The sequence below is a fragment of the Vidua chalybeata genome, chromosome 27 (assembly GCF_026979565.1).
Source record: "Vidua chalybeata isolate OUT-0048 chromosome 27, bVidCha1 merged haplotype, whole genome shotgun sequence".
NCBI lineage: Eukaryota > Metazoa > Chordata > Aves > Passeriformes > Viduidae > Vidua > Vidua chalybeata.
The window spans coordinates 3082895-3108045 of record NC_071556.1 but is presented as its reverse complement, the minus strand read 5'-3'; the positions used below and the strand labels follow the sequence as shown (position 1 = coordinate 3108045).

General features: G+C 60.2%; 3 protein-coding genes across 5 annotated transcripts; 2 read left to right on the top strand and 1 right to left on the bottom strand.

Annotated features, from left to right (window-relative positions):
- Window positions 1-1150: 1150 nt before the first annotated feature.
- LOC128800435 (hippocampus abundant transcript 1 protein-like) lies at window positions 1151-10494 on the bottom strand. Of its 2 annotated transcripts, none has more exons than XM_053965572.1 (12): window positions 10237-10494; window positions 9665-9760; window positions 9138-9200; window positions 8088-8215; window positions 7567-7681; window positions 6884-7102; window positions 6545-6658; window positions 6038-6109; window positions 5685-5797; window positions 5484-5581; window positions 4783-4949; window positions 1151-4694 (listed from the first exon to the last, which is right to left on the bottom strand). In XM_053965572.1, exons 1-12 carry the CDS (start codon window positions 10318-10320, stop codon window positions 4485-4487), a joined length of 1479 nt encoding a protein of 492 aa, XP_053821547.1. In that variant the 5' UTR covers window positions 10321-10494; the 3' UTR covers window positions 1151-4484. The 2 variants fall into 2 exon arrangements, with proteins under 2 accessions (XP_053821547.1, XP_053821548.1); XM_053965573.1 differs by lacking the exon at window positions 10237-10494 and adding an exon at window positions 10136-10226.
- A 2503-nt stretch (window positions 10495-12997) lies between these two features.
- Window positions 12998-18383, top strand: SHC2 (SHC adaptor protein 2). 2 transcript variants are annotated; one of them, XM_053966198.1, is made up of 13 exons: window positions 12998-13502; window positions 13942-14012; window positions 14396-14456; window positions 14638-14757; window positions 14852-14905; window positions 15081-15132; window positions 15303-15429; window positions 15573-15753; window positions 15838-15904; window positions 15995-16159; window positions 16378-16679; window positions 16859-16997; window positions 17125-18383. In XM_053966198.1, the coding sequence occupies exons 1-12, from the start codon at window positions 13029-13031 to the stop codon at window positions 16985-16987; spliced, it is 1803 nt and encodes a 600-aa protein (XP_053822173.1). In that variant the 5' UTR covers window positions 12998-13028; the 3' UTR covers window positions 16988-16997; window positions 17125-18383. The 2 variants fall into 2 exon arrangements, with proteins under 2 accessions (XP_053822173.1, XP_053822174.1); XM_053966199.1 differs by lacking the exon at window positions 17125-18383 and having other exon boundaries at window positions 16378-16612; window positions 16859-16944.
- Window positions 18384-20652: 2269 nt separating this feature from the next.
- C2CD4C (C2 calcium dependent domain containing 4C) lies at window positions 20653-24630 on the top strand. The gene has a single exon (XM_053965915.1). It carries the CDS (start codon window positions 20777-20779, stop codon window positions 22031-22033), a length of 1257 nt encoding a protein of 418 aa, XP_053821890.1. The 5' UTR covers window positions 20653-20776; the 3' UTR covers window positions 22034-24630.
- The last annotated feature ends 521 nt before the right edge of the window (window positions 24631-25151 follow it).

Below are 25151 nucleotides of genomic sequence, written 5' to 3'. Positions count from 1 at the left end.
AGCTCAGCCACAGAGCCAGGGGCAGGTCAGGGGACTTGGCCCAGCTCAGAGTGATGTGGCAGAGCCCCTAGGGCAGCTCTGGCTCACCCTAGTAGTGGACCCACCACAACCCCTGTTCCATCACCTGCTTGGGCCCTCTCCTCCCTGGATTCAGACCTCCCCCCCAGCCCAGAGGAGCACAGGAGCTCCCACTGCCCCGGGCACAGCATGGGGACATCACCAGGTTGCGTGCACAGGGCAGAAGGAGCAAGCTCACGCACCAGGAGTGTTTTCCAGCCCACAGGAAGCCTTTGAAGGAACGAAGGGAATGCTGGTTTTCCAGACTCAGGGGCCTGAACACCTTTCCTGGAAGGCGATTGTGCTTCCTCCCGCAGGGCAGGCGCGGGGATTCGTGCCGGGCAATACTTTGTCCAGAGATGTTGCTCAGGAAACAAAACAGTTCAGTGTGGAGACACAAAGCACCAAGGGACGAGTGCTGGCTCCAGCACAGGATACCCCCGGAGCCCCTCGGGTTGGGGCCTGGCCCCAGGCTGTCAGCAGAAGGGACAAGGCTTTGCCACTGCCCCAGGAGCCACCACACCAGGGGAAAGGGTGGTCAACAACATCCTGCACTGCAACACCTGCCCTTTGTTCTCCAGCGAGGTCATGTGAGACAAGTTGCAGGTTTTCTCTCAATTAAAGATGGAAACAATAAAACAAAAGCTAGCTCCAGTCTAGAGGAAATACATACAGAAGAAACAGGCTGTGTAACAGCCCATGCTTCCAGGATACCATCCATCAAGCACCAGTTTCCATCCCAGAGCTGGCTTTGATGTGTTTATATTTTTGGGGATTATATTAGTCACTTACGACCATCCTCAGCCACCACAAAGACTGTTTAAATGATTCAGATAAGATCTAAATTAGGCCTGGCTGAAAAATTAAGACAATAGAGTCGGGGCTACTAAAAACCAGTCCAGGAGGAGGCTCCAGTGGGGCAGGCAGGAGCCAGGGATCTGCTTCCCATCCTGGGCTGGTGCAGAGACTGGCAGCCCCGACGCAGCTCTCCCAAACCTATCTCACATCTTCACATAATTCTCAAGGGGAATTTAAATTCTGGGCAGAAGTTGCCTGGTATCACTGGTGATGGAGAGGAATAAGGACAGAGACCTTTGACACAACAGGAAAGCAGCAGTTTAATAAATAATCCATCAGAGGGAGAGATTAGCCAGTTCCAAACACAACCTGAACTGAAATAAATACATTTTATCATTAGCTTAAAAAAGAGACACAAACGCACCTGATGGTGAACTGTGAGAGAGCAGAGGTGGGGCCAAGTGCCCACGCTTTAAAGATACCACAGCTGTCAACAGCCTTTGGAGTGCAGAAGAAGAATAAAAACAGGGAAGTAAAAAGTTACTACTTTGCAAAATTAATGGCAGAAGAGAAAGCAATGGTGTAACTCAGGTTTTTAATGCGACAAGATCAGTTGAAACTCACTTGACCCGCCAGGACTGCTGACAGGCAATTGAGATGATTTTTGCCTTGTGTTTGGGCATTGCTGTTACCATCCCAGGCTTTAAGTCCCTGCAGACAAATCCTGGGAATCCCAATGTTAAACAGCCAGGCTCAGGCACTGCACAGCAGATCAAGCAGATTTTAAGAAAAGACTCCTTTTTAAAAAGTTGCGTTTTCATATAAAGTAACAAGAATTGGCAAAACTAGCTGAATGCTCCACACAGCCCTTCCAGCCTCCACGTGGGACGCTGCGGAAGCACCGGCCCTTCAGAACAAGCTGTTCTTCATTTGGCTCTGGTAACTTCAGCTCCAGCACTGCCTGGCCCAGCTCCTGCTCTGTCACATCAAGGCAGAGCAGTGCAGGGGTCACAGCCCTGCGCCGAGGGAAGGGGAGGCACCGGGCCAAGGCCCCACCAAACCAGGTGAGAGGAACCCCAAGAGGGTGGGAAGGGATCCCTGCTTGCTCCCTGCACCTCAGAGAGGCCCTGCTGCCAGGTCTGCACACCAGCACAAGCCACCTTTCTGTTGGTAATGGCACCTGTAGAGGTCCTGCTGCTGCCTGGTGCTGTACCCCCCTCCATCCCCCCGCTGCCATATCCCCACCCCAGCTGCCCAGTGCTGGAACCCCACTGGTGCCCAGTGCCATCACCGGTGACAGCACAGCAGGTCACCAACCAGGCCACAGCCCCTGACCTGGCAGTCACCTGCTGGCAGCACCTAGCCCCAAGTTTGGGGGCTGACAAAGGGACCAAAACACTCCAGGCCCACGATGCACAAGTCAGCATCACCAGAAGCTCAGGGGTCACATCATGACCTGGGAGGGAAGATTCTGGACAGTTCTGGGGTCCGAGGGGAAGGAGAGGCTGAGAGGACACAGGCAGCAGCAGTGGTGAGAGGGAACGGGACCAGAAACACATTGGTTTCAATAAACTATGCAATAAGGGAGAGGACTTTAAAAAATATATCTCTATATACTTTATATCATATAAACTATGCCTGTCTTTTTGTAACGTGTCGCTATATTGTACCCGTGAAGCTCCGAGGTAACGATTCCATGTTTTACTTCATCTGTGTGTGAGGGAAAAACCTACTTCAGCTCACTTTAACCCACGTAAATCAACAGACTGCCAGGACTCGGGGAAAGTCCCGTCTAAAAAAGGCATTTTTGTGATGAACAGAGGTGGGGGAACTGCTGCCTGGAAGTGCAAGTGACAGGATTTCCTTCAGGATAAAAGCTTGCCATGCACACACAGTACTGACCATCCCACTAATGTTTGGGAATTGGGAGTGTCACCACGAGGAGCTTGGGAAAAATGGAGTCACGGCAGGTCAAGGAAGTTTCTGCTGGGTCTGCTCCCCAGACTTGCAGCCAGTCCCATCTCAGCATCCCTCTGTGTCCCAGCTGCTCCTAGTTCTGAGCACAGGAGCTGCCACCAGGGCAGATCAATGCAAAACAAACTGTCAACTCTTTTCACTTAAATACCCACCTCTGACAACCAAATGGCATTTGCAGTTGCTGCTGTGTGTCTACAAAGATCCACGATGTAAAGGGTCAGCACAGCCTCCCTTTTGGCTGCTCTCCCCTGGGTAACCTTCCCCAAACCCACAGAGAGGGGATCCCAGCCAGAGAACAGCCAAGGCAAGACTGGTTTGGCTGCTGCACCCTCAATTCCTTTAACAAAGGATTCCTGAAGTGTCCTTGGTTTGGTCCTTACTTCCCAGAACTGCTCAATGCCACCACTTCTTATTTACTCAAATAGGAACAATTGTTTCCTGCCCTCTGCCACATTTCTATAAACAACCACACATTCCCTGTTTGCCTCAGCTCCTTTCACAACGCTCCAAGCACCTCCTGCTCTTTCTGAGCACAGCTGAGCCTGCAGCAGAGGCTGCAGTTCCACTGTTCCATAAACAAAAGCCTCCACAGCAGGCTCAGAAATGCCACATGGAATCCAAACCCCTAAGTCCAAATCAACACAACCTTCCCCATCAGGATCTATTGGGTTGAGAACAAACCAGCTCTGGACACTCTTTGGATTTAGCACCAGATGGCAGGAGCCCAGGGGCAAACCAGCTTGTTTTGTACAATGCTCAAGGTAAACAGTCATTTCTCTGACCCTTCTCCCAGGAAACCACACATCTCCAAAGTGTTCAGCACAGCCAAGTTGTTTCTCCAACCTGCCAGAGAATTGTATCTCCTAAACAACCCTCACAGGAAAAGATTTCTGAAAAAAATTCTCCTACCTACTGCCCGTGGAGGCAACAGGCAAATGCCACTTCAGAGTGACAAGAAAATCAAACAGAACCACAGCTGTTGTGGCCATCCAAGTGTTTGTAATTCATGCAGTTGCCCTTCTCACACCTGCCCATTCTCCCTTGTGTCAGCTGCAACTTCTTCATTTTTATCCTCTTCATCAGAACATTAAGTCAGTAGATTTATATTTTTTTGGTCTAAGTTTCACTTGGGGCAGAATGGGGCCCTCCAGCAGAGAGGAAGCTCAGAGCTCCACTCCCTGTGCTTCACACACACCCCGTCCCCTCAGCGTGTCACCAGAGCGTGCAGGGGTGCCAGGGGCCAGCAGCAGGAACAGCTCTGTCAGGGATGGGGCGTGGAGCAAATGCCATATTTGATTCCAGGGGCAGCTCAGGGAGCCCCCACCAACCACAGCCCACGCTGGCTCCATCTCCAGCAGCGAGCAGAGGGTTTGGCAGGGCACAGCGGGGGCACGCACAAGGGCAGGTTTGCTTTCCAGAACTATCCCTCCAGTGGAGCAGTTCCGTATCTCCCCTTTCCACCAGCACCAGGTGATACAATTCCATTTTTGCACCAGCTGGGTGTATTTGGCTCGAAGGGAAACCTCATCCCTCCTCAGTAGCTGTGAGTGGCACAGTCTGTTACCTTGGATCCCTCTCTCCCCCTCCCCAAACTCCTGCTGAGTCCATCCTTGGTGTGGAGTCGAGCCCCAAGGCAGGTCCCCTGTCCCACCTCACACGCTGCTGTCCTCCAGCAGGGGCTCCTTGCCATCTGACCCCCCAGCTGGTGGGCTGTGGGGGTGGGCCTGGGCCCCTGTACTGTGCTTCTTGTGGCTGCCTGACCTCAGTGCCAGGTTGTGTTCCGGAATGAACAGGGCCACCAGCAGCGACAGCAGCACGGAGCACGCCCCGAACAGGAAGGGTGGCCCAGGGATGATGCTGCTCTGTAGAGACAGAGAGAGAGAGAGAGGAATGATTGAAGCATAAGGGCAAACACAGCCCAGCAAACTGAGTGAGAAGCTGAGTAGGTACCTCATCCGTTGGGTTGGCCATGTTGGGTTTGGAGGCCTTGCCCAAAGTTTCCACCTCAGCCATTTCGTTCAACTCCACGTGGAAGAGATAGAAGACAAAACCATAGAGTGCTGGCCCCAGGCCGTTACACAGACCCCGAATTCCAGTGATCATCCCCTGCACCACACCTGGAGACAGAGGGAAGAAGGGGGGAAATGCCTCCAGCTTTCCAAAGAAACTTGTTTTATTTGAGGATACATATTTAGAGATATTTAGAGACAGGATCAAGCACATGGATCTGGGCTGATGTGCAGGGGGAGGGGTTTGCAGATGAGCAGCTTCACTCAGTGCCAGGTTCTAGAAAAATCAGTAATGCTGGGCTTGCTGTTTGCAGACTGAAATAAGCATGGGCACATCAAGCAACAATTTCTAATTAACTAGAATTTAATTGAGGACTCGGAGATGTACAGTGAGGCAAGCAAAATGCAGCAGCCTCCTCTGCCTCAGAGGGACAACACCAAACACCCACTTGCATGACTTGGGAGTTCCCCAGCAAAGCACCAGCCGTGGGCAAAGATAAGAGTGTCAATACTGCTGTGAGAGCTGTGACACTCCACAGCTGGCACAGATGTTCCTGCCCACCCCTCCACCACCATGGCCTTGTGCCAGCTCAGCACCTGCAGGGATGAACCCCCCCAGCAGACGGGTCCCCAAGCTCTCACCCTGCTGGTCAGGGTCCGTGCTCCTCGACACCATGGCACTGATGGCTGGGAAGGTGATGCTGGACATGGCAGCCACAGCTCCTGCTGCCCACATCATCCTGGGGAGGAAGGAGGCAGCTGTGAGGAACAGCCCTGTGCCCTCACCCTGTGCTGCAGGGTGGGAGCGGCCACAGAGGGACAGAAATGTGGGCAAACCCTCACCAAGGCTGTGATCCAAAGCCATACCAGGCAAGCTGCAGGATCTGGAAGCCTAGTCCCAGGAGGATGGTGTTTTTATTTCCTATGGAGCGCATGAGAATTCCCAACACGACTGTCTGGAAAGAAAAACAGGTGTTTTCAAGGCAGGGGCAAAGAAAAGGGCAACAGCAGGAGACAAGAGGACAGGAAGCTGAGGGACTTTGATGATCCTTATGGGTCCCTCCCAATTTAAGATCTTCTCTGTTTTAAAAGTCTGTGTGGCCACAGGAGTTCTGACAACTCAGCAGCCCCAAAATCAGAAATTTTGGACATTGTTACAGCAGACTGCTCAAGCCAACACAGAAATTGCTTCTCACCTGAGCCAGTATAGAGAGAATTCCAACTACACCGATAAAGGCTGCTACAGTCTCTGAGGAAAAACCAATGACCTGTGAAAACATCAAAGAGGGACTTTTCAGGCAGATTTGTACCAGGTGACAAGAGCCCCTCCATCAATGTCACTCATGTTTACTGAACTTGCTTCTCAGGGACCTGCACATTAACAGCCACTGCCTCTGGGCTGCCACAGGAATCAAACAGAAGATTTTCCGCTGGCTGAAGAAACGGTTTTAAATCACTGAGCTCCCCTTGCAGTGCCTGAAGGTGGCACAGCCAGGATGGCCAGGCAGACACCAGCAAGGAGCCAAGCCAGGCCTTGCCCCTGGCAATGCCTAGAGCAGTCAGCTGGAGCAAATCACTGTTTCTTACAATTTCAGCTTTATTGATGTATTGGCCAAGAAAAGCCACCTTGGGACAGGTGACACAACTCTGATTGGATTCATAGGGCAGGATTTCCTGCTCCCAGAGCTTTGACAGAGACTCACCTGTCGTAGGTACAGGAAGAAGCTGGAATACTGGCCAGCCTCGGGAAGGTAGGAGAGAAAGACGGTGATGCAGATGAGCAGCACTGTGGAGTCCTGACCCACCTTCCTCAAGGACTGCAGGGAATGAGAAAAAATGTTTTAAAATTTGACTTTGTATCACTGAAAAATCTCCAGGTACAAAAACAGCCAAACCAAGGGCTTAACGCCTTAAAAGTCAGCAGGACTAAAGCAAACATTAAGCATTACCAGCACACAGGAAAACAGCAGTGTTGGATTTTCTACAAATTTTCTACAAATTTTTGACAAATCCATTTGCCACACAGCAGCAGGCTCACTCACAGCGAATGGGTCAGCTTGTTCCCAGGAGATTGGGGCTCCCCAGGAGACTGGGCGCATCTCTTCAGGCAGTGACTCGGGCACAGCCAGCAGGATGAAGCCAATATCCAGCAAAGCAACCCCTGAAGCCAGCACAACCACCAAGGTGTCACCGTAGGCTTGGGAAAGGTACGCGCCGATGGCCGGGCTGGTGACCAGACTGGCAGCAAACGTGGCTGACACCTGGAAGCACAAAACATCCCTACAGCCTCTTCTTCCTAGAGCCCATTTCCTCCTCCCCTGTGACCCAGGGGAACTCCTGGCATCTTTGATGGAGAGGTAACTAAGAATTCTCAGGGATTCTCTTGGTGCACCTGGGCTGAGTTCTAGCAAAGGGGAATCAAAGCTGTCCTAGCAATTCCTGTATGGTTCTGTCAGTAAAGCTACAGGAAGGGCAGGACCACACCAAGCATCACAGGCTGCTCTTCCCTGGCGTGGAAAAGGGAAGGGGCAGGCTGGTTTATACAACACAGCCAGCACTCAGGGTGGGCAGAGATCAGCCTCCCCCTCAGAGCTAAATCCCAAACAGAAGGACAGGGAGACTGTATGATCAGTCAATAAATCTCCCACCCTAATTTTATATCTCTCCTACCTGCAAAGCCCCAGATATTTCTTTCAAGAGCCAGGCCAGTGACTCAGCTCCTTACCAGGCCGTACGCCGTGCTGCGCTCATGCTCCTGTGTGATATCAGCAACGTAGGCAAAAATCACAGAAAAGGTGACAGCAAACACTCCAGACATGGAGATGACAGCAAAGTACCACCTGCAAGAGCCCAAGGCACAGTTAGACAGCAACCACACCACGGTCCACAGCTGCTGAAGCAGAGACTCTCCCTTGTTTTCCCTCCAGTCCATCCTGTTCCAGTGCACCAGAACAAGAAGATGGAGTCCTGGTCTGGAGACTCCTGAAGTTTCATCACTTATTTTCCCTAATAGAAATAATGCACTGAGCTGGGGAACAAGCACAGAGGACAGACCAGCCCTTTATTCCCAGCTGAACCCTCCGGAACCAGACAAGTCAGTCTCTAGGCTGAGCATCCTTGTCCATTCTTGAGATGGATGAGACTCTTCCATCTCATCCTGAAAGGAGCACCTGCAAACCCTCCTCCTTCAGCCTCTTGCTGCTGCCCCTCCTCAGAACCCTGGGGCTCTACTGAGGGTGAACTCACCACGGGCTGATCTTCATCAGAGGAATTGGTGCACACGTGAAGAAGACGGTGAGAAGGAGGAAGGATTTCCTGCCCCAGACATCAGAGAGAGCACCAATCAGCGGGGCACTTAGGAAAGACAGCAGACCCTGGGATGGACAGACAGACCAGAGGACAGAGAAACCCCTCAGTGAGAGCTTTCAACAACATCAGGAGGAGACAATCCATTCCTGATTGCTACAAGCAGCAATGCTGTTACAACAGAGCAGTTTATTAAACTCCCCACATCGTTTTAGGGAGGGAAAAACAAATCCTCGACCAGCAAGGCCCCACTGAGCACTCCTGCTCCCTGCAGAGCTCTGCTGTGGGCACCCAGGCAGCCCTGCCAGGACCTGGAGAGCTGCTGGCACAGCTCCAGGGAAAAGCTTTCTCTTGTAGGTGGAGACAGGACAGACACAATGAGAAGCCAGGGCCATTAAGCACAAATAAAATTATTCAAGGCCTTCCCATGTCTCCCAAGCCCGAGGCAGGCAGGGCAGAGCCTTTCAGTGCTGGGGCTGTTTTCCAAGATCCTCTTGCCAGAGACAGCCAAGAGCTGCCTGTGTTGCCTAATTCCCCAGTCAGAGCACAGGATTATTGCCTGTTCACAACTGTTGCTGCAATTCTGCTCAGGAAATGCTGGTCTAGTGCAAGAAGCTCCCCAGTCCCACCTCCTGCCTGGAGGTCACTGAGGCCACTTGGTTTCAGCTTCTATCACTAATAAGTTTAGATGTCACTGATTTGTCATTCTGTTATGTTCCAGAGGATGGGCACAGGGCTGCTCTCATGCTGATGAGATTATTTCCACACAGCTGCTGTAACTCCAGCCCCACGCTGACAAGCAGCACGTTGTCACTCCTGCTCAGTAAAATCAGCTGTCCCAGTCTGTGCCCTTCCTTTTGCAGGTTTGCCAGAGCCCCCTCAGAGTGGCCAAACATTGGCTGACACCAGCAAATCATAAAGACAATAATGGCTTGTCCTTCTTGCACCCATGGCAGATTTAAAGGAAATCCTGGAAGGAATATTCCTTACCTTGACTCCATGAATCAGACCATTCATCAGGAATGTGTGCTGAGGGAAAGTCTGGTGTAAGACCTGGAGGGAAGACAAACCACAACTAAATGAAAAAGTCAGAGCTAGCAACTTCTGCAAAATTTCTGTGAGCATCTGCCAGCCAGAGGACTGGAAGGGCACAGTCCAGGGAAAAGGGGAAATATCCTGCCAACAATGCCTCCATGTGAAGAGCTCTGCCTGCCCTTTCCAGTATGGGAAACCACTGCCTTTAACACTTTCCAGGTCTATAAATCACTCCAGCATGCTCAGGGAGCCTCTCCCATCACCTGAACCCCCTCTGGTTTCACTTTATGCCACCACATCACTCCTCTGCGGGTCCCTTTGTGCTGTCTGTATGTTTGATTTGCATTTTATATTACCAGACTAATACATCTAAATGGTTTTTTGCATAACCAAACACTCCTTTTCCACAGTTCCCCAAGGAAAGGTCGTGCTAAGACCTTAATCCTCAGGAGCCCCAGGAGAGCTCCCATAGACACACTCACCGTCAGCATCGGCGTGGTCAGCAGCCCCCAGGCAAAGAACTCCAGGAAAATCACCACCACGGCGTGGTACACGCTGGGCTCCCCGATCCCCTGTCGCTGCAAAACAGAGCAAAGTCAAAAACCTTTCAGCAGCCTCGTCGTGCATTTCAGAGAGCTCACACAGCTCAGCGGGGTCCCGAACACGAGCGAAGGCAGCGGGAGATGCTGTTCTGAACCGTTCTTTCTCCAGACAGCCTAGGGTGCTTAAATCCAACCCCGGCGGGCCGGTGGGGCATTCCCTGCCCGGGCCCGCGGCGGTTTTGCTGCCCAGGAACGAGGGGCACGGGGAAAGCGGCGCGGAGCCGGCGGTGCAGCGCTCATCCACGGGATGCTCCGGCACCCGCCGGCTCCAGCGCGTCCCGGGGCTCAGCTGCCGCAGCGGCGCCGACAGGGGCGGTTCGAGGAGTGCGGCCCACCGGGGACAGCCCTCACCTGGCACCGGACAGCGGCGCCGCCCGCGCTCCCGTCCGTGCCGGTCCCCACCATGCCCCCGCGGCCGCTCCGCCCCCGGCAGCCCCCGGCCCCGCGCTCACGCCGGCCCCGTCCCGGATCACGATCTTCTTGGCCAGCAGGACGCTGCGGTTGAGCCGCTTCTTCTTCTTCTTTTCGCCGGTCATGGCGCCGCCGGGCCGCTGCCGATCACCGGCCGCCGCGGCTGCCCCATCCTCCCCGTGGCGGGCCGGGCCGAACCGGACCGGGCCGCGCTGCGCAGAGGCCGAGGCCGAGCCCGGGCCCGGACCCGGCACCGGACCCGGACCGGCACCGGGCGGGGAGCGCCGGGCCCGGCGCTGAGGGCGGGGGTGGGGAGCGGAGGGGGCGGCCCCACCCGCTGGCCCCGCCCCCGGACCGGGAACGGGCACTTCCGGCGCGCCGCTCCTCGCGCCTCATTGGCTGCTCTGCCGCTTCCGCATCGGCCGCGCTGGTCTGTGATTGGCTGGGCGGGCCAGGGGGGCGGGCATTTCTCGCTGGCTGGGGCGGGGCCGTGACGTCACAGAGCGGCGGTGGCACCGGCAGCGACCCGGGGCCCCGGGGCGCCTCTGGAGCGGCCGCCGCTCCGTCACGGGCACCGCTCCCGGCTGGAGCAGGCGGCTTGAACAAGGACATGCGGCCGCCCCGGGGCTGGCGGCACCGGCGGCTCGGGAAGGGCCGCGTCTGCCCCGTCGCGGCTCTCTCGGTACCGAGCTGCTGCCTCTGTCCTCAGCACCGGCATCCCGGGGTGGTGACAGCCGAGCGCCTCCCCAGGACGATCCCATCCGTTCCCCCGAGCCCGGTGCCGCGGGCGGGGAGCTCCATCCCCGGTGCCGCCAGGGCTTGGGGCGCGTCCTAATTAATGCTGCACGGGCCGGAGAGCGCGGGGTGCTGATTACCTCGGTGCGGGGTCAGAGGAGATTAATTGAGCTCATTTAGACAAGTTTTATGCTCGCCGGGGTCCCTCTGCTCCACCCCGGGCAGCGCGTGGTGGCCACACACGGGAGGCGACCTGCGGTGCCTGGAGGGGTCTCGCCGTGGGCCAGCGAGAGGCTGTCAGGGCTCCTGCCCGCCCGCGGAGCGCTAGAGGCTGCGATCCAGCCTTTGTCCGCGGAGGTTTTCCTTTAAGTAATGATTAAACCCCAGGGAAAGTCGCCTCAGGTAACTCCACCTGAAAGATGAAAGCAATCCCCCGATTTCCCGGGACTTGCGTGGGAGCGGAGAGCAGCTCCCTCTCCCCAGGGCTGCTGCACCGTGCCCGGCTGTGCTGTCCCCAGGCCCCGGCGTGCTCTGCACGGTGCACACCGTTGGGCAAAACGCCCGTAACCTCCGCAGGGACACGGTGCCCTCCCTCAGCTGAGCCCCAGCCCCCGGGAACGTGCTTCCCCCGGGCTGGGCAGGGACCTGAGCCCCCCTTGGACCCTCCTGGAGCCGCTTATAAGAGCATGGAGAAGCCTGATTTATACCAGTGCTCTGCAGCGGCTTCAAAACAAAACCAAGGAAAGAGATCAGAGAGCAGGGAAGCGCTTCCCAACATGGCAACAGCAGATGTAATTCTATTACCTTGATTTATTGATCGCACTTAGAGCAATTACTGGCTCTCACCCCATCACCTGCCAGGGAGCAGGAGACAGTGAGGAGGAGAGACAAAGGCGGCTGTGTCGTCCAGGGCATGGCCGGCCCCCGGGGAGGCTCCGGTGTTGTTTGTGCCGGTTGCCGCGAGGGCTGGGGGGCTGTTGGACCGAAGAGCGGCCCAAGGAAGCTCCTCGGGAAGCTGAAAACAAGCGCTGAAAGGAGCCTGTGATGCTGTGGGGATGGAGCCCCAGATCCCTTTGGAGATGGAGGAGGTGCAGGGCTGGGGAAAGGTGAGGGTCCCCGGGGCTCCAGCACAGCAGAGCTGCTGTGGGCAGCACTCCAGCCTGGAGTCCTCTGACCCGCTCGAAAAACGCCGCAGCCCCGGGGCAGGAGCAAGGGCGAATCGCTCGATTGAGGTCAGAAAGTCCCTTTAAGGTTTTTGTGGGATTTTCTCCCCCCCCCTGCTTGTTGCAGTTACAAGCAGAAAAAAAACATGAAAATCTTTGTGCTTTTTACTGCCTGAGCCCTCCAGACAGATATAAACAAAGCGGGAGTCAGATCTGGCTTTGGAGGCAGATGAAATCAGAGCGAAAGAGACCAGTGGGCTGCGAGGCACAGAAGTAGGGCAGCCCGCTTGTGCATGGAAGCCTGGCCAAGCCCTCCCCCGCCTCCCCGGCCTGCCCTGGGCTTCTGCAGTGCTTCCCGGGAATGCAGAGGTGGAAAGAGCAGAAAACGTCCCTGTTGTGGGCGAGGGCAGTGCCGGGGGCTGCTGGCCGCTTTCGCTCCAGCTAAGGCAAAACGCGAGCGGGTCACAGCCTGTGCCTCAGCCCCGTGGCTCTGGGAGGGGCCGTCACCCTCCTCTGCCTGCCGCCCCCGTCCCCTCGCTCCCAAGGCTTGCGGCAAAGCTGGAAACTCACAGGGCCGGCGCCAGCCCCGCGGGCCTTGGCGCGGCCGCAGGCCATGGCCAGGGGGTTTAGAGCAGCACGGAGGGCAGAGCGTGGGTGGCTCCGGCCCCACGAGCGCTGCTGGCGAGGGCAGCCCAGGCGTGGGGTGGATGCTGTTGTGCGCGGGGATGCTCGGGTGGGCGGGGATGCTGGGCGGGACGGGGATGCTCCGGCGGCCGCGGGTCCGGCGGGGCGGAGGGGGGGTCGGGGGCGGGGGATGCGGGGCCGGGCGGGCGGCGGAGCGCTCGCACCATGACATCAGCGCGGCGCGGCCCCGGGGGAGCGGGCGGGGGGTGGGAGCCGGCGCGGCGGCAGCGGAGCGGAGCGCGGCCCCGGGCATGCTCCCGGAGCCCAAGTATGACCGCTTCCGCGACGAGCCGCTGACCGCCCCCATGCCGTCGCCGGCCCCCGCGCCGTGCCCCGCGGCGGGCGAGGAGCCCGAGCACGGCACCACCTTCTGCGCGCTGCTGCCGCGGATGCCGCAGTGGAAGTTCCCCGGCTCCAGCGGCTTCCTCGGCCGCGGCCCCGCCGGCGCCGCCCGGGACGCCCCCGCCGCGGCGGAGTCCCCCTCGGGGCTGGCCGCCGTCCTGGGCGCCTGCGAGCCGCTCTGCGCCGCGCCCTGCGCGCTGCCGGGCGGCGGGCGGGCGCGGGGGACGGCGGGGCGGGCGCGGGGGGCGGCGGCAGCGCCGGCGGGGGCCCGGCCCGGCGGCGACGAGTGGAGCCGCAAGGGCAGCTTCATCCGCAAACCGGCGCAGGGCTGGCTGCACCCCGACGAGCGGGTGCTGGGGCCCGGCGTCTCCTACATTGTCCGGGTAAGTCCCGCCGGAGCCTGGCGACGCGGGAGGGCGCGGAGACCCCGGCCCCAGGCGTGTGCGGGGCTCGGTGGGTCCGGCCGCTCCTCCCGAGGGCTGCGGGCAGAGCCCTCGCTCGAGTCCCCCCCCCCACGGCTGGACCGGGGCGGCCGCCCCCGGCACTTCACATCCGTGATGGGGCCAGAGGCCAGCGGCTTGCTGGGCCGTGGAGCCCACCTTGGGACTCCAGCGTTGCCAGCCCCTACGAGGCATCACAAGCTGTAGCACACAGATGGGGTTGTGGGGTCTTAGCACGGGGTCTGGGCGTGTGCTGGGGTGTTCTGGGGTGGAGGGTGAAAGCTGCTGTGTGATCCCTGGAGCTGGTGTGGAAGGTTCTTGTCCCTAACACCCGGCCTCTCCTCTCCGTTGCCTGCCCTGCCGTGCTGCTTTGCCCCCGCAGTACATGGGGTGCATTGAGGTGCTGCGCTCCATGAGGTCCCTCGACTTCAACACCCGGACACAGGTCACCAGGTACAGCCCTGCAGTCCCACTCTCCTGCACCCCAGTGCCACCCCAAGCCCCCGGTGGCCCTGGGTGCTCCCCCTCCCCAGGGCCCTGTGCAGGGAGGGGAGCACGGGGCCGGGGGAGCCGTGCCCTGCAGGACCCACCCCTGCACGCAGGGACACGGACGAAGGGCACTGCCGCAGATCAATGGCTGGAAAGAGGAGAAGGGAGGTGGCCCCGGCTGGGATTACGTACTGGGCCGTGACGTGGGGCAGCGCTGCGGGAGGCTGCAGTGCCTGGGGCTGTGGGGGCTCGTGCCACCAGACCCCACAGAGCAATGTGGGGGGGAAGGCAGCTGGGAAGGGCTGGGGGTCTGGAGCAGTGAGCAGGCCAGGGTCTGTCCATTGCAGGGAAGCCATCAACAGACTATACGAGGCAGTGCCGGGTGTGAAGGGCATCTGGAAGAAGAAGGTGAGTTTCCACTCATCTTTGTCCATCTCTGGGACAAGCCAAGGCTGTGGGACAAGGCACCAGGGGTGCTTGTCCAGTTTGTGGGCCTGGGGCCTTGTGGGGCATCTCCCCCCTTCCTCATTCACCCAAGGAAGCCTGGTCCTGGTGGTCTTCATTGCCCCACCATCCTCTCCCCTGTCAGGCTCCCAACAAAGCCCTGTTCTCCATCCTGGGCAAGAGCAACCTGCACTTTGCTGGCATGAGCATCGCTGTCAACATCTCTGTTGATGGGCTGAACCTCATGATCCCCACCACGCGCCAGGTGAGTGTTCCTGGGCACACAGTCCTGCTGCCTGCCAGCCTGTGAGCCAGTGGCCCCTTTGCTAATGCCGCCCTGGGCCGTGTTCCCCATGCAGATCATCGCCAACCACCACATGCAGTCCATCTCCTTCGCCTCCGGTGGGGACATGGTGAGTCATGCACACCCCGGGGTGCTGGGGACAGGGACTGCCAGCTGAGCACAGGGCAGCCTGGCCTGGGTCAGGACGTGGGACTGGGGACGAGCTGTCCTCTCGCCCTGGCACCTCCAGCCCTGCTCCCCCAGAGTAGCAGGACATGAGTGCTGATCTCCTGCTCTGTCTGCAGGATACCACGGACTATGTCGCCTATGTCGCCAAGGACCCCATCAACCAGAGAGGTGACATCGGCCTCCACGCCTGGGGGCTCTCTGGAGGAGGGATGAACTGGGGGGTGGAGGCTGGAGGAGGAGATCCCTCCTGGAGAACACGGCGGGTGGCTCAGGGTGGTCCTGCTGCAGCGATGGCAGTGTGGGGGAAACACTCAAACCGTCCGTCTGTCTGTCCGCAGCCTGCCACATCCTGGAGTGCTGCGAGGGGCTGGCGCAGAGCGTCATCAGCACGGTGGGACAGGCCTTTGAGCTGCGCTTCAAGCAGTACCTGCACAGCCCCCCCAAGGTGGTGGTACCCCCAGAGAGGTAGGGGGGCGGGGGGCCCTGCTGCACCCCTGTCCCGGGCACGTCCCCTGGCTGGGGGTGGCTCTGGGAACCCCTGTCACTGCAGGGTGTGGGGATGGTCTGAGCCAGGCAGGGTGTCCCCAGCTCACCCATCCCTGCTGCAGGGCGCTGGCTGCAGAGGAGTCAGCCTGGGGGGAGGATGAGGAGGCGGCTGAGCACGACTACTACAACAGCATCCCAGGGAAGGAGCCCCCCCCGGGGGGCCTGGTTGACTCCCGGCTCCGCCACAGCACAGCCCTGGGCCACGTCCGCACTCAGCCCTCCAGCTCTGTCCCCCCCAGCCAGGTGAGCCCCTCAGAGCTGCTGCTGGCCTTGCTATGGGGGTCCAGGCAGGGCCCCCCCCAAGGCTCTTACTGTCTCCTTTCCTAGGGCGGGTTAGCAGCCAGGCGAGACCCAAGCAGCCAGCTGGGGCCACCCTGGGACCTGGAGAGCCAGGGTGGGTACTGCTGTGGGGGGAAGCCACGAGCTGGGGGGGGTCCTTGTGACACTGCCCAGTCCTGGCCAGCGGTGATGGCCGTCCTCGCAGGCCAGCCCTGCGACGGGTACCTGCAGGCGGACGGCCACACCCTGGGGCCACGGGACTACGAGGAGCACATGTACGTGAACACGCAGAGCCTGGACGCCTGGGAGCCGGAGCTGGTGGCACATGGAGCGGCAGAGGAGAGCCCCAAAAAGGACCTCTTTGACATGAGTAAGGCACTGCCCCGGGGGAAATGGTGCAGAAGCTGCTGTGGAGTGGTCAAGCTGTGCCAGCAGCTGTCTGGGTCACCCGCCACAGCCCCGGAGGTGCTGGCACTGGCCGAGTCCACAGCAGTGCACTGGGGGCCGTGAGCTGGGGTCTGTCCACACCACAGCCCAGCCCTGCCTGGTGCCCTGGGTGTAACACCCCACAACCCCTGGATCCCACAGGGCCATTCGAGGATGCCCTGAAGCTCCACGAGTGCATTGCAGGGGGTGCCACCAGTCCCCCCATTGAGGACCAGTGGCCGAGCCCCCCCACGAGGAAGGCCCCAATCGCCCCCACGGAGGAGCAGCTGCGGCGGGAGCCCTGGTACCACGGCAGGATGAGCCGGCGGGATGCTGAGAGGCTCCTGCAGATGGACGGGGACTTCCTGGTGCGGGACAGCCTCACCAACCCGGGGCAGTACGTGCTGACCGGCATGCACAGCGGGCAGCCCAAGCACCTGCTGCTGGTGGATCCCGAGGGAGTGGTGAGGGCAGGGCATGGGGGTGAGGGCAGGGCACAGGGTGGGCGATTGGGACCAGGGTAGGGGCAGGGTGTGGGGTGGGTGATGGGGGATGCAGGTGTGGGTGGGCACAGGGTGTGGCAACTGGATGCTGTATGAGAGGCAACTCTCCTGAGTTGAGGACCACTGTGCTCCGGCCCCAGGTGAGGACCAAGGACGTGCTGTTTGAGAGCATCAGCCACCTCATCAGCCACCACCGGCAGAACGAGCAGCCCATCGTGGCCGCAGAGAGCGAGCTGCACCTCCGCCAGGTTGTACAGAGGAAGCAGTGATGCCAAGAGGGTACGTGAGTCCCCGACCTGCTCCCCTGGCTCTGGACTCACCCTAGGGCAAAACTGGGGTCCCTTTGTGCTCCCCTTCTCCAGTTGTGCCTGGAGTGCAGGGTCAGGCTCCCCATTTTCCTCCTCAGCAAGGCTGTGTGATCCCTGGCTCTGCAGGCCCTCCCTGGCTGCTGCCTACCTCCATCATCTGCATGGGGCGCCCTGCCCAGCTGGACACAAAGACGTTTAATTCCACACTCACAGGTGAAACGCTCTTGGGGTGGGAACTGCTCAGTGGCCTCAGCAGGAGGGATGGAGCCTGAAGCTGTCTCAGGCAGGGCTGCCCCCGCTTGCCCCAGCACTGGAATGGGGGCTGGTGGATGTTGCTGTAGCCCCTGGCTTGGCTCTGCCCGTGGGGCCAGGCACGACCATCTCTTGGACGCTGGTGCTGTTGGATGTTCCTGTTGGGGACATCCCTTTTCAGCTGGATTTTCCCTAGGAGTGGCTGCCACATGATGCTCCATGTGGCCCCAAGCCCCTGCAGCACTCCCCAGGCCAGGGCCAGGATGGAGCTACTGTGGGAAGGTGCAGGGCAGGGCTGAGCTGCTGGCACTGCCTCACGAGGTGTCCCATGGCCTGTGGGGGCCCCCTGGCCAGCTCGGGGCTTTGGCAGATTTTTGTGGCACACACAGCCCCCTTTACCTGCCCTGTGTCTGGTGCTGGGCACAGGTTTGTGGTTTGAAATACATTTCTAATTAAACCTGGAAATGAGCAAGGAACACAGGTGGTTCATGCCACCCCTGGGCATGCTGCTGGGACAGGTCTCCATCACCACCAGTTCCTGCCTGGTCTAACCTTGGCCAACCCATCCTGTCCAGTCACACTTATCTCTGCCCCTCTGGGTCACCCTGTCCCCCATGGATCACTGGTGTCCCCCTGGCTTCAGAGTGGCCTTTGGCACCCAGAGCTGGCCCTGCACGCCTTCTCCTCCTCACACCTGGCAGCTCCCTGCCCTGCCAGCTCCCCTCCTGCCTCCACCTGGAGCAGCACATGGCCACCCACCCCTGGGCCTCCTGGGGTGGCTCTGAGTGGCACAAGCCAAGCTGTGACCCACTTTGAATGTGGCAGCCAGCAGAGCCAGAGCTGTGGGTGGGCCTGGCTGTGGCTCCTGTGTTACAGCCACTTGGGGGGGTCCAGCACCAGCCCTGGCCACTGGTGGCCTGTTCTGGCTCTGCTCTGCATGCCCAGTGCTGCTGCCAGCACCCACCTCGGGGAGCAGGGTCACCCCAGCACCCCCAGCCCCTCGCTGGGGATGGCCACTGCCAGACAAGGCGTCCCGGCTGGCCAGTGCCAGCTGAGCCAATGAATAAAATAATCCCCTAAATAAAGCCCAGTAATGAATGCGTAATTTTCCATTGATAGCTGATTCCGCGGGGACATGGTGCTTCCATCTCAGCTGCTATTTTTTGTCGTGGAGTGATGCGTCTGCAAAGATAATTGCACTGTTCCCTCAACAGAGGCAGGGAAAGGCAGTGAGGGCCCCGACTTTCTTATTTCACTGCTGGAGAACCGAGCCTGTGTGGTTCACCTGCTGGCGGTGCCTCGCCCTGCAGCCCCGGGGATGTTGCCCTGAAGGGATGAAGGGCTGGTGGGGTGGATGTTTCAGGGATTTAACCACTTTGGTTGAGGCTGGTGTGTGGTGCCAATGGGTGCAGGGGGCTCTGTGCCTCAACCCATACCTGGGTTAAAGGGCTGCTGCTTCTTCAGCCCCTATGATGGGAAGGCTGCAACGTTACAGGAAGGCTGAGGTGTTTGGGGAAGGTTAGGAAGCCACAGAAGAGCAGCTGCAGAGAACGTGGCCTCCTTGCTCTCCCAGGGCCTTGGAGATCTCGCTGACCAACCTGTCCCCTGCATCTGTCTCAAATGTGCGGGCAACAGACACGCCCAGTTCGGTTTTTCAGGGCGTCCTTGCACAAACCCTTTCCCACAGCAGGCTTCCCTCCTTCCCAGCTTCCAGCAGGTGGTAGCACACTGCCGGCTCCACCAGCTATGTCCCCAGCTCTGCCAGCCCCTGCCAGCGTCCCCAGCCCTGCCGGAGCGCAGCCAGGCAGCTCCCAGCACCCTGCTCCCCTCCGTGCTCTGCAGGCACCGGCCCCGAGCCGCGCGGGCAGAGCTGGCCCGGCCCCAGCGCTCTTTGTTATCTCAAGGGAACTCAACCATTTCTGCACCTTGTTTACCCTCAGTTTCTCAGGGTGGAGGAAAAGCAAACATCGGCCTTTTGTTCACCAGCTTCCCCTTCCGTGAGCCTCGTCCTCCTCCCCCGGGCTCCATCTGCCCTCTCCTCCCTGCAGAACCCGGCTCAGCATCCCGCAGTCAGAGCCCAGGGTCCAGCCAGGACCTCACTGTCCCCTCCCCACTGCTGTCCCTGAGACATCCCAGCCCTCGGTCTGGTTCGGCACGGCCGGATGCCTCTTTTTACCAGCTCCAAGTGCGGATGCGGAGGGAGCCGAGGCCTCCCGCAGCAGCCCCCGCGGAAGGCGCTCACCACACCAGGCTGTTCTTCCCGGCCGTCATTGCCAGCCCTGCACTGCTGAGGAATGATGGTGCTTCCCAGCAGCCTGACGGCATCCACGGGGCAGCAGCTAGGAAGGAACAGCCGCTTGACCCTTTTGTGGCACTGTCCCTCTCGGTGCATCCCTGTCCCCAAGGCTGTAAATCCCCGGGGGACCGGGGCTGGGCCCGATCACTCGGTTGAGTCTCCCGAGCCCCCACAACACCGGGGCTTGCTGTGATGCTCCGTGAACCCTCCTGACGTTTTGTCCCGGTGTCCCCAGCCACCACCGCATCCCTCAGGGGGCTGGTGGGTTGTGTGACATGGGGGAGTGTGACATGTGGCACTGCCTCCCCCAGCTCCTCTAGGGCAATATTAAACCACTCAATGAAACAACTCCTCAGCCCCGAGATGCTGCTGGCTTCATTCAGCACTTTGAAATCAAGAGCTGGGCGTGGGGAGCGGCTGCACCCAGAGGGGAACAGCCGCGCTCCGGACCGGGGGCACCGGGAGGGCGGGAGGGGTGGAACGGGGCTGCCGCCGTCCCGATTCCGCTCCTGGCCCCATCCCACACACAACACTCCCGTGGGAACACGGCCGGGTGTCCCGGGCCCGGGCTCCTGCACCTCTCGAGCATCAGCACCCCGGGGCCTCACGGTCCCAGTCCCGGTCCCGCTCGGTCCGGGTCCCGGTCCCGGTTCCAGTCCTGGTCCGGCCACGCGCGGCGCGCAGAAATGTGGGGGCGCCGCACTCGGAGGATTACGGCGGCGCGGACGAGGAGCGGAGCCGCCGCCGCCACCGCCGCCGTATAAAAGCGCGTCCGCGCCCGCCCCGCCCGGGCTGCGGTGGCGGCGGCGGCTCCGCTCCAGGTGCGGCGGTTCCCGGCAACGTCCTGCTCGCGGCGGCGCCGGTCGGTCGGTCCGTCGGTCCCGGCGTCGCGTCGCGTCGCGTCTGCCCCGTCCCATCGCATCCCTCGGCGCCGCCGGGTCCCCGTCCCCCGGGTCCCCGATCCCCGCTCCTCGCCGCCGTTTCCTTCGCGCTCCTCCCCGGGCTGGCGGGTCGCCGTGTCCCTCGGCGCGGCCAGTTTCCTCCCGTCCTTGTCCCGTTCCCGCGCCTGCCAGGTCCGGGTCTCTCCGCTCTGCCGCTGGTCGCTCCCGGGGCTTCCGGCTTGGTCCTGCCTCTGCCGGTGCCGGGCCCCCGGTGATAGCGTTGCCCCTCGGGTCTCTTCCAGCCCCACACCCGGCAGCAACATGTGGCTCCTGGAGCGGCTGCGCGGGGTGGCGGAGAACGGCGGGTCCCGGGGCGCGGGGACAGAGGAGTCCTCGCGGGGGTCCCGCTACAGCAACGTCCTCACCCCCGACAAGATCCCCGACTTTTTCATCCCGCCCAAGCTGAGCGCGGCACCCGCCGAGGCTGAGGGCTCCGAGGTGCCCGCAGCGGCTGCTCTGGGTGCCTCAGTCTCGGAACAGGACCTGGCCAAGCGCAAGCCCCCGCGCAGCCCCCGCCCGTCCAGCCGCTCCCGGTCCCGGACCACCGGGCGGCACATCATCCAGATCGAGACCGCTGAGGACTGGACCGAGGGGAGCTGCGGCACCAACGTGGACCCGCAGGCACAGACGGCCATGTCGCTGCCCTACGTGCCCAAGGCGCAGACCTCCTACGGCTTTGCCACGCTGATGGAGAGCCCCCACACCCGGCGCAAGGAGTCCCTCTTCCACAGCGAGCACAGCAGCCTCTGCCCCTCGCCCGTCACCTCGCCCAGCGCCCAGCGCAAAGCCAAGCTCAACGGCGAGAGCGGCCGCCGGACACCCGCTGACCTCGGCGCCGCCCTCATGCACCCCGGGCGCTACTTCAGCGGCGGAGAGAGCGACACGTGCTCCTCGGCAGAGTCCTCGCCCTTCGGCTCCCCGCTGCTCTCCCGCTCCGTCTCCCTGCTGAAGCTCTTCAGCCAGGAGAGCCAGTCCAAGGTCATCAAGCTGAAGCACTCGGTGGCCCGTAACAGTTCGCTGTCCACTGACGACAGCTCGGCCGACACCAGCCCCAGCGCCCAGCGCCGTGCCAGGAGCGCCCCGGCCGGGACGCAGCCTCCCACCGCCCTGCTGCCCCTGGACCTGCCCGCGGGCCGTGACCGCGAGCACAGCCTGCGGCTGAGCCGGGGCGGCAGCCTGCGCCTGGCTGCCGAGTACGACCCCTCCAACGCCCGGCTGCGTGTGCGCCTCGTCTCCGCCGAGGACCTCTACGATGCCCTCGTCGACCTGCGCAGCATCAACTGCTGCGTCTCGCTGTGCCTCAACCCCGGGAAGCTGCAGAAGCAGCGCAGCACCATTGTCAAGAACAGCCGCAACCCCGTCTTCAACGAGGACTTCTTCTTCGATGGGCTGGGCCCCGGCCACGCCAGGAAGATGTCCCTGAAGCTCAAGGTGGTCAACAAGGGCAGCAGCCTTAAGCGGGACACGCTGCTGGGGGAGAAGGAGCTGCCACTCACCGCCCTCCTGTCCTGCCTGTAGGTACCTGCTGCCAGCCCCGGAGGGAGCCCTCTCACCTGTGGGGCCGGGGCGAGGCAGGGCGGTCGGCTCTGTGCCCCAGCCCCGCTGGAGGAGGGTTTGGAAGGGCCCCCTGAGGAGGGCCGGGGTCGTGGCAGAGTGTGGGGGTCCCCAGGAATGGTGCTGCTGCGGGGTTCTGCCAGCACCAGCTGGCACCCACAGCCTCTGCCCCTGCTCCCTCCCTGGTCCTGCCCCGGGGCTGCATCTCCTGGAGCCCAGCAGAAAGTGGGGAGCCTCCAGCCCATTCCCCGCCAGGAAGGATGGAAGCACCTGTTGGACTCTTCCCTCCCTGTGCCTGTGGTCTCCAGCTGCCGCCAAGCAGGTTGGAGGTGGGTAAATCTCTGTAGCACACTTACGGCCACCTCTCAAAACCCCAGCACCTGTAGTCAGGTGACAGATTTAATTTAAAAGACAAGTTTCTGGTCTTGGAAACTGCAAAGAAAATACTGCAGAGGTGACCCGAGAGTGGGCCAAGGGCGGTCATCCTGGAGGATGAGTCAGGTTTGTGGCTTTTGAGCCTTTCCTGGACTCAGTTCAGCCCTGTGAGGCTGCAAGGTTGGCTTGGTCTGACACCTGCAGCCTCCCGGGCTGCCCTCCCTGCCCACCCCAGCACTGTCCCCCACTGCTGACCCCCAGTGGGAAACTGCTCATGGAGCTTTGGGGGCTTTGGTTTGCCCAAATCCAGGAGGCTGCCTGTGCCTTTCCCCTGCCCACGGGAGGGAGATGCTGGGGGCTGGCACCCCTTGCCCTGGCACATGGATGGTCCCAGGCAGCGTCCCAGCAGATGTGCTTGCTGACAAAAGCTGAGGTGACAGGAGTAGCCCCCACTGAGTGCTGGGGTCATCCAGGTGAGGCTGAGCAGGGGGGCAGGCTGAGGCTCCACAACCCTCCATCCTCCCTTGTCTATGAGGGCAGAGGATCTTTCAAGTGGCTGCACCCACTGGGCAGCAGAGATGTGTCCTGTGGGGCCACCAAGCTCCTGTGCCCAGCGGGATCTGGCTTCTCAAAGTGACTGGCCTGGCTTTCAGTTTCCTTTTGTGAGGGAACGAGGTGCTCCCAACCCTTCCCATCCCTGTCACCCCGGTTGACTGGCTGGGGACAGTGGGGGCAGGGAGGATGCCAGCCGGGGCATTTCTGCGGGTGGATGAAACACGCTGCGTTGTTGTTTGGTGTGGTGTCACCCTTTGTGTTGGGCTCTGCATGTTTCTGTGCAGGGAGCAGGGTTTGCAGCGCTCCCGTCCCCGCCTGTCGCAGCACGCGTGGACACACACGCACACACGTGTCCCCTCTGTGTTAACCTCTGTGGTGGCAGTCCATGTTCCTTCCTTGTCCTTTTGCAGCAGATGGCAGATCTCAGTGTTGACTATTTATATCCGAGGCTGATCTTTTGCAGCGTTTTACTTTGTCTGTAAATATGTTCCAGGTACGCGAGGCGTAGTTCTGACGGCGCCGTGTTTGCATGTCGGGGGGATTCAGGGTGATCGTGGCTGTTTGCTGAGCTTGTGGTTGAAAACATGCAGGACATAAGGAGCTGACATGTCCATCCTTCACAGGGAGTTTCCCACTTGAGGCTTCCCTGCGCTCCCCCAGGAGCCAGCACGAGGGAAGGTCCCCGGCCCCCAAGTGCCCTGGCTCATCCTGGGGGCAGAGGAGGGGGGCATAGGGAGAGGTGTCACACCCTGGGGTGTGGGGTGAATATCCTGCCCCTGAGGAGGTCTGGGGCAGGAAGGGGACCCTGCCCAGCTGGCTGCTGCCTGACAGCCCCAGCACACCTCACCCTGTGCTCCCTGGGCTGCTGTGCCTGCGAGGGGCTGGGGGGGACAGGCTGCAAGAAGAGGGGGAGTGGGAGCTGGGACGAAGGCTTTGGTGCTCTGAGAGGTTTGAGGAGTGGCACCCCCCACAGAAGAACCGTGTGCCTTTGGGTTTGGGGGAGGAGAGAGCAGGACCCCGGGCTGCTCCTTGGGTTGAGGCTGACCCCAGAAGGAGACCCAAGGGCCTGGGGACTCTCATCCTGCCCCACCCCAGCCTGTCCCGGGGCTGTCTTGCTGGAGGTGGGTGTGTGACCATGCAGTGAGCCCCGGGATGAGCTGCTGTGAGCCCTGCTCTGTGCTGGGCTGGTGGTGTGGGAGCAAGGGCTGTTGCTTGGATGGGTCTCTCTGCAGCTGGAGCTATTTTCTATTGTTCCTGCTTTGATATTTCTGTGGCTGGATTTAATGATGTATTTTTGGAGTGAAAAAATATATTAATACCTGAATGGATTGTTTGTTTACAGATGATTTCCTCTTTTTAGTGCAATAAAGTAATTTCTAAAACAGATGTAGGTGTGGCCCTGGCTCCTGCTTTCCCCAAGATATTTCCATTCTTGATGGCTTCCTGTGTGGGGGAGCAGAGCTGGACCCTCAACACTGTCCAGACACAGCAGCGCTGCTCTTCTGGGTGCTGCTCCCCTTTCCCAGCAGCCTTCCAGGGGCTCAAGGTGCTTCTGAAGCTCTTCCCCTGGTGCTGTGGGGTGAGGTGGGAGTGAATCTCCTGGGAGAGGTGGGTACAAGGGGAAAGGTGCTGTTCCTGCTTGAGGGGGGACTCAGGGCTGTGCTGAGCCACGGCATTGCCAGCTCACAGGGCTGTGCTGAGGGAGAGCCCCTTCCCACACTCTGTGGGTGTCCTTCCTCCTCCTCGCCTGCTCCCTCATCCTGACCCCTGCAGCTCTTCTCAGCACTGGTGATGAAGAAAATGGTGATGTTTTTGTTCTCGCCACTCCCAGGGCCCCCTCGCCCAGCTGACAGCATTCAGGTTGCTTTCTTTTCTCCCCACCTGCCACTTCCAAATCTGTTCCTAGCCAGATGCTGCTGAAGAAAAGAGGAGTGTTTGCCTGCTACCTAAATACCACTTTTCTAATTTCCACAATTTTGATAATTTGTCATTTTTGGTAGCTATAGAGGCTGGGTGGGAACAGATCTGTTCTCTCACCTCTGGCCCCCACAGGGGTGGTGAAAGCAGCTTAGTAGGTGCTAATAATTTTAAGTCGTGCTTTTTCTAGAGGTCCAAAGATGCAGCAGTTAGTAACAAAATGAGGCTGATTAAG